This window comes from Narcine bancroftii, chromosome 1, assembly GCF_036971445.1.
Source record: "Narcine bancroftii isolate sNarBan1 chromosome 1, sNarBan1.hap1, whole genome shotgun sequence".
NCBI lineage: Eukaryota > Metazoa > Chordata > Chondrichthyes > Torpediniformes > Narcinidae > Narcine > Narcine bancroftii.
Window position 1 is genome coordinate 69,772,608 of NC_091469.1, and position 14,429 is coordinate 69,787,036.

Sequence of the window (14,429 nt, forward strand, 5' to 3'; positions counted from 1 at the left end):
TATGTGATAGCCCTTACCCTCTACTTCATCCTGACCCACCTAGAGGACAATGCTTTATATATCATGCTGTTGTTCATTGACTTTGGCTTGGCGTTCAAAGTAATTATATGTCCGAGGCTGGTGGATAAGCTGTCCTTGCCAGGACTCTTCTCTGCAATTGGATCCTGGACATGATTGAAAGACCACAGTTTGTCCATCTTGGCACCAAACCTCAAGTCACCTCAGGGCTGTGTGCTCAGTTCAAGCTGCTAACTTAAGACTGTACTACCAGGTTCAGTTCTAACAGAACCATCAGGTTTGTAGATGATACAATGGTAGTTGGCCTCATCAGCAACCAAGTGAGTCCGTTTACAGAGAAGAGATTGAAAGGCTTGGACAGTGGTACAACAACATGAGTCTCAATATGGACAAATCAAAGGAAATGACCGTGGATTTCAGGAAGATGAGAGACCATTCCACTCTACATATTAATGGCTCTCCATTGTAGAGGGAATGGGGAGCACAAAAGTTCCTTGGTGTCCATTTAAAGGACAACCTATCCTGGACCCACAACACCTCCTCATTAATCAGGAAGGCACAGTAGCACCTATACTTCCTAAGGAGGTTGAGGAGGGCAGGGTTACCAGTCACCATCCTAAAAATGTTCTGTAGGAGCACAACAGAGTGTCCTGGCTGGCAGCATGAGAGTATAGTAGCTGCAAACCACCGGATTGGAGGTCAGTACGGAGGCTGATTAAAACTGCTGAGAAGATCACTCTATCGAGGACCCTTACCATCCATCATGCAGTATTTTTAAGACACTACCTTCAAGGCAGTGGTACAGGATCTCAAAAACCAGATAATCGATGCTAGGAACGAGCACCTTCCCACAGGCAGTGAGACTGTTGAACATTTCCGGATACCCGTAAAATATTTTTATACATATTTATTTTGGATCGCTAGCTTGTGTGTAGGGTGCAGTGTGTGTCTGTATGCACTATGGTCCAAAGGTATGCTGTTTCATTGGGTTGTATATGTGTACATACAATTAGATAACAATAAATTTAATTTTTTTTTAAATTTAGACATACATCATGGTAACATAGTGCCGTTCAAATTCACCCAATTAATTTATAACCCGCCATTTTTAAAGGATGGGAGGAAACCAGAGCACCCAAAGTAACCAATGCAGACACAAAAGAGAATATACAAACTCCTTAAACACAGCGCCAGATTGAGTGAGTGGAAGGAGGGAGGAAAGGGAGGGGGGGGGGAAAAGGGGAGAAAATGACACTGTGTATATTCAAGAAGGAAATGTTTGTGTGTATTTTGGTCAGTATGGTGCATAGAGTGAAAAAAAAGTTTTTTTAAAACACAGCGCCAGATTCCATCCCGGGTCACTGGCATTGTAATCGCATTGCACTAACTCTGCTGCCCTGGAACTTAACCAGATATCTGTCCTTGACTCCATCCCATCATCTGTTTGGTCTAGCCTTGCTGCTGGTCCTGACTGGTAAGTAATTAAAAAGGTCGTATCTCATCTAAAAAGCACTAGATCTCAGGACATGACATATGGTCATTGTTGTAAAACGGTGATAAGAAGCTTCAGTCATAAATCTGCATTGTCCACCCCGGAAAGACAGAATTAAACCAGACCTCAGAACTGTGATAATTGTGATGCCCATTTGATAGATTATAAAGTTGTACTGTACTCACATTATTTGTTATAGACTTCTTTATATTTGATCTCAGTTAACTTTTGGCACTGTGAGCAAAACCTTGCTCTAATCAGAAGACACCTGTAGACTAAGTAAGCAGTCAACACTCAAAAAGGTAGACAAGGGTGAAAAATCAAGGTGCCAGAGGATCCCTTGAACCTTGGCTGGTCTTCTGATTGGCACAATCCATTGTCCAAGGTAGATCTGTTGCCCTGCTGAGACCCTACAACAATTCAGGAAATGTAAGAGGACACTCAAGGTCATTGAAAGCAAATCTATGCTGTAATCTTTCACATTTACCTTTAAATTAGAATATTTCCTGAAATATTAGCATCTCCTTTCTTTCTACTCATGCTGATTAAGTTAAATAGTTCCCAAAGTCATAGAGTTCAGCATGGAAACAGGTCCTTCATCCCAACTTCTATATGCCAATCAAACTTGTCTCATTTGCCTGCATTCAATCCATATCCCTCTAAACCTTTCCTATCCGTGTAACTGCCCAAAAGTGGCGAGCTCTCCACTGGCCACCGTGACAGAGGTGCACCAAAGAAAAGGTACAAGGACTGCCTAAAGAAATCTCTTGGTGCCTGCCACATTGACCACCGCCAGTGGGCTGATCTCACCTCAAACCGTGCATCTTGGCGCCTCACAGTTCGGCGGGCAGCAACCTCCTTTGAAGAAGACCGCAGAGCCCACCTCACTGACAAAAGGCAAAGGAGGAAAAACCCAACACCCAACCCCAACCAACCAATTTTCCCCTGCAACCGTGTCTGCCTGTCCCGCATCGGACTTGTCAGCCACAAACGAGCCTGCAGCTGACGTGAACTTTTACCCCCCTCCATAAATCTTCGTCCGCGAAGCCAAGCCAAAGAACTGCCCAAATGTTTTTTGAACATTACAGTTGTTCACACTTCTACCAGCTCATCTGGCAGCTCAATCCAGAGCATCCTGTGTGAAGCAAGTGTCCCTCAGTCCTTTTTTAAACTTTTACCAGATCTCCACTTACTTTCTTATACTCCACTATATGCCAGAGAAAAAGACCCACTCTTTCCTTACAATTCAAGCCTAACACCTAGTAACATTACCCTGATTTTTTTAGCTCGTTTTTCAGTTTAATGATATCCAACATTTTCTGCCTAGCTTCCAGCATTGCTGATTCTATCATTTTCTAACATGTAATGATTCTTCAATCACATTATATTGCCTATAGTAGTATCTTTTCTTTTAGCAAGAGCAATGCTACTTTGGATTTTTGGCCACTCATAACATGCAACCATTAGAAATCTTGATTTTCTTCTTTCACATCAATCTTTGTTTTATTGATAACCTGCAAAGTTTAACTTAGTTTTTTTTTGGAAATATTTACTGGATGATACTCTATCAATCTACTCTGACCATCAAGTTACAATTACAATGCAATATATGCTCCGTCACTAAAACAAGATTGCGTGGAAATTGCTGTAAATATAAGACAGACGAGACAGTATCGATATTAAAGGTGGGGGGAAGAGAAGAAAGGAAGAGAACAGGTATTTTCACCCAAATGTTCTTCCCATAAACCGTCCTGCCCACTTTTTTATACCATGCGTTTGAATGATAAATAAATATATTTTCAACATTTTTGACAGAAAACAACTGTAACAACAATTATTTTAATTTTCAAATTTGGAGTATTCTGCATAATCTCTTTAATTGACTGGATATTTACATCCTTAAAATTCCCAACTGGAATACTGCTGGAATAGTTAAAAAATAGAGCACCTGAATTCCATAGATTCCTTGGTTAACATACAATATTCATCTCCTTTCACCTGCTTTAAGTTACACAAAACCAATTACTGTAGAGTCTTGTTGGACTCTAAAGTGCGTGGTTTCATGTTTTTATGCCATTATCAACATGTCATGTACTTGTACAGTTCCTGTATAATTTCTAAATACCAAATGACAATGCCTGCAAGCCAAATTACCATGGGAAGTTCATTCTAAACTATTTAGCATGAGAAGAACTTTGGACCTTTGCCTGTTAGTCAATGCAGGGCATCAAATTACATTAATCCACTTGTGTTTCTTTTGTGCATTTAATCAACTGGAGTGTTTAAATAAAGAAATAGTGTAATGATTATTTTCACAAAAGTAAAATACTGGCAAACATTGTTCACCAGTCTGCATCTTGCTGCTCCCTTTAAACTAAATATATACATAATCTAATGATTATGTATCGTACAAGTGTTCTCTTTTGATAGCTGTTAATTTCAGACAAGTATTTATTATGGCAACTTAATATGAATAATTTGTTTCCTAAATTGCTAATATATTTTGTTTTGAAAGCATTAGTGAATTGAAAATACGTGGGAAAGGCATACCAAAACTTTAAATCATTAAGTACATTTATTATGTTGTTGGTCTTTAAAAGCATCTTTACTTAAAGGAATAATATTTTTGCTGCTACAAATTGTTTTAAAAATCCTGCTTAATATGGGCATCTAACAACTGCAGCAAAATTATTTGCTTTCCTTTCAGCTCATTTCAGACTTTATCCATGGAGGATTGCATTTTGTCATCTGAGGGAAGTAACCTTTAAATCGCTTTCTGATAAGAACACTGCACAACTTCTTAGGAAGGTTTTGTTTGTTGTTTCCATTTCCTTTCTTCCCAAACAACATCAACAAGGCCACACAAGTTGCACTGAATTGGTGAATTAAAAACCTTTGAAGGTACCAGTTACGTCACGAACAAGCACTGTCGTCTCCAATGGAGGTTAACCTACCTGTGGTTCGAAGTCAACTGGGCGAAAAGAATGAATGAGATGTTTTTGAAGAAAAAAATTGGAAGACAAAAACAAGATGGAATCAAGACGTGAAATTATAAAAGGAAAAATGACGTGAAGATCAAAGCGCTTACAAAGTACATTCAAACGATCTAAATGAGATGTTAGAGCAAATCACTTCCATTCTCCAAATGGGCAGCCTGTTGGATGACGAGTTTACATTCATAAAAACTTAATAAGAAACCGGACATTTTGCAAAGAACCAGCTTTCTTTTGCACTTTCATGTTTCTGCTCAGTTGGCTGGTCAAGAAAGATAACGGGTCCCACCTTGCCGTGCAAGGCGGATAGGCAACGATCCCCATGGCAAACAGAACATATCAACTTTGCACTAAGAGAAGGACACGCAAATTCCCGGGGCAAGGCCAAAGTCTCCGGCGGGAATTTACAAAAGGACGCAGACTCGGCAGGAAGCCGCAGCGGCTCTCCCATCCTGGACTCCGATTGGCTGACATAACAATCAATCATATGCTCCACCTGTCAACAAACAGGGTGAGCGGAGTGAGGAGATGGCAGCCAATAATAGCTTGCGCATCAGTAATAGGGGGCAGGGATTGAACTATCAACCAATAGAATCTCGTACAATCGCATAGAGGGTGGGAAGCGGAACAATTAGCCTATAGTACCTCGCAATACAAGTAAAGAGGGCGGGTAATAGAGATATTAGCCAATAGTAACTGGGGATCCCAGTAAAATGGGCGGGGATTTCAATTGGCAGCCAATGGTACCTTGCGGCACAAACGTGGGAGGCGGGGAAATGGAGCCAGGAGATGTCGGGGGCTGCTCCGCTGGTTGTTTGCAGCTTGTTGAATATATTAGGAGCCGTTGCTGAAGTAATTAGAGCACGTTGGGTTTTGTGTGTGTGTGTATGAGGAGGAGGGAAGCCTCCTGTAAAAAGAAACGGAACCAAACTCTTCGAAGCATTACATGCAGCGTGTTGACGGAAAAGCAGGCGAGAAGTTCTGGGGGAATTACTGAGAAAGAAACTCTTCTTGCTGCGATCGCTGAGGACTTTTGAATGGGTGCGTGACATAAGCCATCCCTTATGCAAAAAAATACCAAACTCCAAAACTTTCAGACACCAAGACGATGGCAAGTCTCGCTGGCTTGATCCGATTCGGGGGGCAACTTCTCGTCTGTTTGCTGCTTGTTTTTGATCATTCTGGTGTGCTGGCCCGGCGGATCTGCTGGCAAGCCATCGTGCAGTGCCAGGTCGAGCCTGACTGCAGTTTTGCCTACGAGCAGTACACCAAGGCTTGCAGGTCAGTGTTAAACCTGGAGACCAGACGGTGTCCCAGCCACTGCCTGTCGGCTCTCATCCACCTCAATCAAACACAGAACGGACCCATGCTGGAGAACTGCGACTGCGTCCAGGACGAGTTGTGCAAAAGCACGAAGCGTGCCATTGAGCCTTGCTTACCAAGGACCCGCAACCGGGATGGGGTCATGGGCTGCACCGAAGCCCGCCTGCAGTGCGAGAGGGATCCACAGTGCAACCACGCCATGCGCCGCTACCTCCAGAACTGCGGCAAACTTTTCAATGGCATCAAATGCACAGATCAGTGCCGGGAAGTAATCGAGAGCATGCTGGTGATCCCCAAAGCGTTGCTTTTGAAGGAGTGCGTGTGCGACGGAGCCGATCGACCCATTTGCGAGGCGATTAAGGACAACATGGCCAGACTATGTTTTTTTGGACCCGAGCATAGCTCTGGCAGCAGTGGCTCAGACATGGAGACGGATGACTACTGGGACTATGAAGATGATTCAACAGACAACGTTATCAGCTATGATGATGAAGACAGAGGCACAAAAAAGTACGCTTCATGCGCCAGAGACTCTTCCACCATCCAAGTGCCTAATGTTTTGACTTTGATGGCATCCATTTTACTACTACTACTGATCGCTCAGTCATAATTGAACAATGCAACTTTTATATCCTTCCATAAAGAAGCGCTGCACTGCCATCTTCAATATAATAAAGACAATTCATAGACTTTTAATATAAAATTTAATTCTGGTAAGATTTGCTTGTATTTTCATTTGCATCAAAGATAAGGAATTCATCTCTGGTGCAACTAGTATGAATCTTATATGACTGGTGTTTTTTAACCAGTAGCTGTGTGTCTGTGTAAAAAGTGAAATTTGGAGAATAATTTATTGAAATATAGACTTAACCACATGGCTTCGGAATGCATCGAGCAGTAAGGAAATGCGTTGATACTTTTACCGGCGATGGTGCAGAATTTCAATATTTTTTACTAAAGGGAAATTGATTTATAATAAACAATCGGCGATTCCCATTAAACAATATAAAATACGACATATAGATTTGAAAAATCTTTAAATAAGTATTTTTTGAAAACGAAAGTTATTAAAAAATTTGGCCAGGATAGAAATTGCTGTATAAACTATTTTGTAAAGTGGCCATTAACATTGTATTTTCATAGAAGCCATAAAGAGTCATCCTAGTAAAAGGAAAACAATGCCCTAACATTTTGTGTGGAAATGAAAATGCTGGCGTTTCGCTGCTATAAGGTGTTTCGCGAACTTTATGTTGGAATGTATCACAAATTAACTTTCCCAAGCTTCCAGGGCCTTCACGTTGTTTTAGGGAGTGACAACTGGGTCGAATTTTAACTTTCGATTAATTGGATTTCCTCTTCTCTTCCTACTTTTAGTTTTGCAAGTTGCTGCAGAAATCATTGGAATAGTCACCTTTTTAAAAAAAAAACATTGCAATGCAAAGGCGGTTCAAAACAGCCATTGCTCCCCGAATAATATTGATTAATGTGCTCTGTATACACTGGGATGTCCTTTTTAATTTCGAAAGGAACATTTCATTTTCTTATTCCGGTAAATAATTTTTTTTTGTGACTGCAAAATGCATCAAAGCAGAGCTTTTTACATACTTTGGTCCATCACTGGCAAACATTTATTGACATTCACATTTTAACAAAAATAATTGTCATTTGTCAATGTTTTGGAATGCAGCCAGTCTACTTGTTTGGGCATCCACGAGATAGCCACAAAGTTCCATGACAGTGAGGGGAAAGAGTTAAAGATGAAAAGCAGCATGAAAAAAAAATCAACGCATTGAAGAACCCATGCATAAAATGTAATGTCTTCCACTCTGAATGGCTTTGAGGGCATTCCGGCTGGGTTCCTGCCAGGGCTCCTGATCTTTACTCAAACGCCCTTAGATAAATAATTACACTCTTAAGCACCCGTCGAGTGCTAGTATACTTGACCTTGTAAATAAGAGTGTTTGCAGTAAGAATAAACTCCATCGTTTGAAATCTTTAAACATTTAACACAAAGCAGGCCCAGTTCTCTGGGGGATTGCCCGTGCCTTCTCAAGTAAGTCGCGCCACATCAGGCTTGCAGTACAAGTTTATTTATCTTTTCTCTTGCTGTTTATTTTATTCTTCAATGTTGCGGTTGGAAGCTCAGTCAAAAGTTTAACTGCGCCCACAAATAAACTTACTTTGGTTGACGGATTTGTTTAACGACCGCAACCCTATTATGCGGATTTTTACATAAAGGAAAACCTGTAGGCTTACATTCGTAACCACTGTAAGTAGCTGTTTGCACACCTCTTTATATGTACTTTAAAGTGGCTACAGTCTTCCCGGAAGCATCTTTCCTCACTTCGCCTGTAGGTTGAAGTAAATTTATTTTGTAATCTTTGCAATATGAATCGATTTGTAGATTTTATTCGTCTATCAGCGGATTAATTGTAAATAGAGATTTTGAGTCTTCCCACTTTGTAAATCTCAATTCGGATAAAAGAACGATTATAAAATAGAATCGTAGAATGATTTGCTTAACTACCTGTGATTTTGACAAACCTGGTACATATATCACATTTTAAAAAGATGACCTGTTGACCCAAAGTGAAATCGTTGTTTGCTAACTACTGTCCGGGCGCTTTTAGTATCTACTGTGTACATAGTTGGACTCGTGCCTGTTAGTCGAAATACCTTGAACATTCCCAATTTTCATTGAAAATACATTTTGTGGCACGAGACACCGTGATTTCCCCAGCAAGGAGTGAAGACATTAGCACTGCAAAGCCTGGGGTCTAGCAGCTGGAGTGATAATTAACCTGGAATGGGGACTGGTTTACAAGCGCCTGTCAATAGCATCTGCCTAAAATAAATCATCAGCCAAAATGGTTGGTGAAGAACGGAGTTCTCGCTGTACTTCGCACTGAGAATGCCAACAGGCCTAGAAAATTTGAACCGGGGCAAGGCTGATGGAGAGGAGAAACAATCAACTTCAATATCTATTCCAAATAATTTGAATGCTTCCTAGTTTTAACCTTGATGTTTATTAGTATTTCCACTGCCCTGACATCACAAAAGGGCAGCTTTTCAACAAGGAAAACAAACTTTTTAGTTTCAAAACCCACAACAAATAAACGCATCCGGTTAACCTGATGATACATTTCCACCTTGTACCATTGTATCTTCCTTGGAACCAAGCAACCTCCGGAACTCTTTGAGATTGTTGGGTCAGAGATCTGTTGAAATAACATAGGTTGCACACAAGGAAACCCAGACTGACTAACGATCAATTGAATGAGTAGTGTCTGGAGTTATGGTAAAACGATCGACTCCGGTGGACGCCGGCAAATAGAACAGAAAGAATCCCGAGGTTCAGTGTTGTGAGGGTGCAGGGACTTTTTCCTCTCTCTCATTCTCGCACTCTGTGACAAAATGTTTAAGGGACTCCTGAACAATACAAGAGAACAAGGAGCAGTTCATTTAATTGACAGTGTCCATACAGTATATGGAGAGAAGGTCTCTTGGTCCACTGATCAGCCCGGCAGACAGCAGACCTTTTGTATACAAGGCACAATAGAGAAAAACATAGTACTTCGTGTTTATGAAACAACATTGACTATCCAATCAGCTAACTCGCAGTAGCCATTCTCCCACGAGTAACCAGGGCTCCAAATAAATTATTTCAACAATGTTTATTACGGGACCACAAGAGTCCTTCAGTTGCATTAATCGGGGAAGTCGAGTGGCACTTTTGTGATGTAAATGTTAAGCACATAATAGTTCAGTCAAACAATGAGGAGGCACTTCATTCTAGCATGCTACATGTCCAGGAAACTGCAGGGAATTATGTGGGAAATATCTACACACTGGCAACCCCCAGCCTCTAGTGCATCATAAATGTATGAGCTTCAGATATTGTTATTGTGGAAGGAGTCCTTTCAGCCAGCAAGTGTTTAGATGACCCTTTGCAAAACCAATACAGTGACACTGCTTGGGGATTATCCGCACAGTGGCAGTCCACGGTCCCTGTTATATCATAAACGTGTAGAAATTAGATTTGCTTATTGTGGAAATGTTTTATTTGCAGACAAAGGATGTGGGTGTGAGAGAAAAATGACTAAAGGACAAAGTGCAAGAATAATGCACTTGACAGGATACTGCATAAATGACATGGGAAACATCGCTACCTTGGCAGGCGCCTTTTAAAGTTCACACTTTTCACTTAAATTCACGGGAACTTTCATTTTAATTGTGGAAGAGATTTGATATTGTAAAGTGATATCAAATCTCTTCCACAATTAAAATGAAAGGAGCGACGTCAAGGGACAAATGAGGATTTTTGAAATATTTGCTTCAGTGACATTCTAGACATAACTTTAAAAAAGATAATGATTTTGTGCTGTCATTGGCAACAACAACTGAAGATAAAATAGGTAGAATGTGCATTTTCAATCAAATGCATCGGCAGGACTGGGGCACATGTGCTGCATCAGTTTATGGCCATGCACCCCTGAAGGCCGGCTTGTTCTTTTGTGTACATAGTGGACAAACATGACTTTTAAAACATAAATCCGGAAAGAGATGCCAAAACCCATTAATGTGACAGGCCCAGGGCATTGTGTGTATGTGGTTGGAAGGGCGATGGGACAGAGAGTTGGGAAAGTTGCGATGGTCCTGTGATATGTCTAAATTTTGTGAACATTCATTGTTGCACTGTCTTGTAGAAGTAACATAGAATATTACAACATAACACAGGCCCTTTGTCCATAGTTTAATGTTGAAAGAATAGACAAAAAAATCTAAGCTTTTAAGTGGACCCTGAATGTGAAAAAGCTTCATTAAAGTTTTTAAAATGCTGTAAGTTAGGAGCCTTAACTGGTGTATTCTTGTCAATTATGTGCTGTGGAATGGAATATTCTTGAAAATTAAAAATTGGTATCCCAATGGCAACCTACAGATAATTATGTTAAAATATCAATGGTGTTTAATGTTTAAACAAAGCGTCATGTAAACTTTTATCTTATTCATAAATAATCCTTGATACTAGACAGTCTCACAGAATCTTTAAATCAACTCAAGATTATTTAAATCAGTGATTATCAACCTTTTTTTGTCTCTTGCCCCCTTAGGACTCTGCTCAAACTTTATGGGACCCCTGTGAAGTAGTCAAGTTCAGTTGGTTTCTTCCGTACATTCCACCTGCCAACTACATAAAAAAATGTTTTTTTAAAATTACGATTTCATTCTGTGCTCCCCCCCCCCCAAAATATGATGCCCCCTCCCCACAAAAGGTTCCGAGGCCCCATTGAGAATGGCTGATTTAAATAACTCGCTTTAGCTTCATGACAGGACTGAGGTTGTGAGCTTGAACATGCACTAATACTGAAATGGCCTGAATCCAAAGCAAACAGGTGAACTCCTTGGAGGAAAGAGTCAAATGCTGCCACATTATGGAGTTGTAATGGAGAAGTATCCTAAGTGTAATTCACAGCTGGTAACATATGGCTCCCTCAGGCTCAGAACTGTATTCTGGGCACCAAGATGCAGTTCTGTGCATACCTACTCCCCATCCAGAAAGTTTTCAGAGCACGTACAGGATCCTAAGCACATTTTAAAGATCACAGAACCACCTACTTTAGCTTATAAAATTATAATCGGGTCCAGTACCTTGAGTCTTAAAATATCTTACTTGCATTCTGTCAAGTTAAATTCAAGACTCCTATTTGGATTTCTCACATCACTGTATCCTGAAGTAAGTTTGGAAAACTGTTCTGCATTAGTCCAAGCTTTTTTCTGTGCATTTTGGAAGACAGAAGGCAGAAGACAAAAGTGCATATTTCTGATAATAAACTATTTTGATCTCTGGTTTTGCCATTATAGTTTGAAATTGAATACATCCAAACAAAAATTATAGAATATTTTTCACCTATATTATATGATCTTAAGATGTGGAGACCTAACAGACCAGTGGGTTAATGCTGATTCCTTGAAGAGCGACTCAGTCAGTGCCAATCCCCACCTCTTTCCCCATAACTCTACAGATTATCTGCATACATAAGCCTGTTGAACTGCCTATTGAAAACTCTTATTGGGTCTGTTTCTAATACCATTTCAAGTAGTGATTCCCAGACCATCACCACTGTCCCATATCTTTATTTATCAGAATCTGTGTTTTCTGGTCAGTCCTTCAAACACCTTGTAATGGAAACTGCTTCAATATTTCTTTTAATTAGGTATAAAATCATTTGTATAGTTCTCTAATCAATTTAAGAATTTGAAAAATAGGCAAGTACATTGAAGTAAACATTGATGCTTTGCATAAGAAAAAGAAAGATGGCAATTGTCCTTCAGAAAATAGGAAACTGCGAGGGGTACAAGGGTTCAGCTATGTAGAGATATGGCGAGTATATCCAAAGAGTAGTAGTTTGGAGCAAGGATCAACATTTGGACTAATAACACACTGAGTTTCATTTATAGATGGTGAAGGAATCAAAATCAGCGAAGTTACAATAAAAATTCTGTCTATCTTGTTCAGCCTAAACCTAAGAATATTGTGTACAGTTCTGATTTCTATACTGTTAAGATGATCTAGAAGGAAAAGAAAACAAAAAAAGAACAAATACAAGAATGATCCAGTCTGAGAGGTTGCAGCTATTGGGAAAAGTTTGGGCATTTTTCTTTACCATATGGAAAGCGATCTTCATAATTATACATGGTTTAGACAGAGACGATGAAATACAAATATTGGGAGAATTAAAACTAGAAGCAAAGAGTTATTAATAAGTAGGTTAGAATGACTTGCTTTCTTATAACCAGCATGGTTAGCATAGCGGTTAGTGCAATGCTGTTATAGAGCCAGTGACTGGGGTTCCAATCTGGCACCATCTGTAAGGAGTTTGTTTGTTCTCCAGCATCTGTGTTTTTCCTCTGAGTACTCTGGTTTCCTCCCCCATTCAAAACATACGAGGGTTGTAGGTCAATTGGATGTAATTAGGTGGTACAAGCTCATGGAATGGAAGGGCTTGTAACTGTGATGTATATCTAAATTTTAAATATTACATTTTAAAATATGGACCTATGGGGTGTACAAGTTATAGATTAGTTGGTGTTATGGTCCTGCTTTTCTAGAGTGGCCTAATTCTATCTAACACCGACAAGAAATGTCAAATGTTTCTCTATTTGTGAAATGTTTAATTAATTTATATTTAAAAATAGATGAGAGGTAATGATTTCATCTTAAGATAAAATCTAAACTGCATTGAAGAAGCTCTGTATTTTTATTCACTATTTATCAAAGTTCAAATTTATTGTCAGAGTACCTACATGACATCACGTGCAACCCTGAGATTTCTTTTCTCTATGGGCCTGGCAGAATTTCTACTTATCGGCCGTGCAAACTGTACTCAAGAAAAAGATAAGTATACAGAGAGAAAGAAAGAAATATAAACAAAATGGCTGTGCAAGTATAGAAAAAAAATATTCAGTAGTAATTAATGTGCAAAGTAATAAGCTTTAGAGTGGACTCTAAATGAGTCTGTAGTTTAAGAGTGTGTTGATGGAGGGGTAGCAACTGTTCCTGAAGCTGGTGATTTGAGTCTTGTGGCACCCATACCTTTTTCCTGATGGCAGCAGCGAGAATAGAGCATGTCCTGGGTGGTGGTAATCCTTGATGATTGCTACCGTTCTCTGACAGCAGTGTTCCATTTAGATTTTCTCATGATATGGAGAGTTTTTCCTGTGATATATGTGCTGTGTCTACTACCGTTTGCGGGGCTTTCTGCTCAGAGGTATTGGTGCCCCTACACCAGGCCACGACGCAGTTGGTCAGCACACTTTCCACTACACATCTGTCAAAGTCTTCCAAGGTTTTCAAAGACGTAACAAACTTCTGCAAACTCCTGAGGAATTAGAGGCACTGACATGCTTTCTTCACAATGATGTAAGTACGTTGGGTCCAGGAAATGTCATCTGAGATAGTGACTACCAAGAATTTAAATTTGCTCACCCTCTCCAATGATCACTGGATCAAACATCTCTGGTTTTCCCTTCCTCATCTACAATCAGCTTTCATGACATTGAGTGAAAGATTGTTGATAGTACACCATTCAGCCAATTTTTTCATCTCTCTCCTTTATGCTGCCTCATCACCCATTTTTAGACATCCCACTACTGTGGGATCTTCAGCAAATTTGTACATGGTGTTTTAATACGAAGCCACATAGTCATAGGTATAAAGTGAGTGAAGCAGGGGGTAAGTTCGCAACCCAGTGGTGCTCCAGTGCCAATGGAGATGGTGGAGGAGATGTTCTTGCCAATGTATTCTTATTGTGGTCTGGACGTGAGGAAATCCAGGATCCAGTTACACAGTGGAGTATTGTCTTTTTAAAATTTGCTGATTAGTTTTGAGGGGATGATAGTGTTGAATGCTGAAGTGTAGTCAACAAAGAGCATCCTGATGCCTGCATCTTTGCTGTCCAGGTGTTCTGGCATTTTGTGTTGAGGCAATGAAGTGGCATCTGCTGTAGAATTGTTGCAAATTGGATGGGATCCATGTCACCGCTCAGTCAGGAGCTGATATGCTTCAACTCCAGCCTCTCAAATCACTGTGGTTTTATGATAAG

The 14,429-nt window shown here is 40.1% G+C and overlaps 1 protein-coding gene across 1 annotated transcript; it reads left to right on the forward strand.

Annotated features, from left to right (window-relative positions):
* The first annotated feature begins 5,010 nt into the window (after positions 1–5,010).
* On the forward strand, positions 5,011–8,340 carry gas1a (growth arrest-specific 1a). Its single transcript, XM_069929552.1, has one exon. The coding sequence runs from the start codon at positions 5,612–5,614 to the stop codon at positions 6,434–6,436; it is 825 nt and encodes a 274-aa protein (XP_069785653.1). The 5' UTR covers positions 5,011–5,611; the 3' UTR covers positions 6,437–8,340.
* The last annotated feature ends 6,089 nt before the right edge of the window (positions 8,341–14,429 follow it).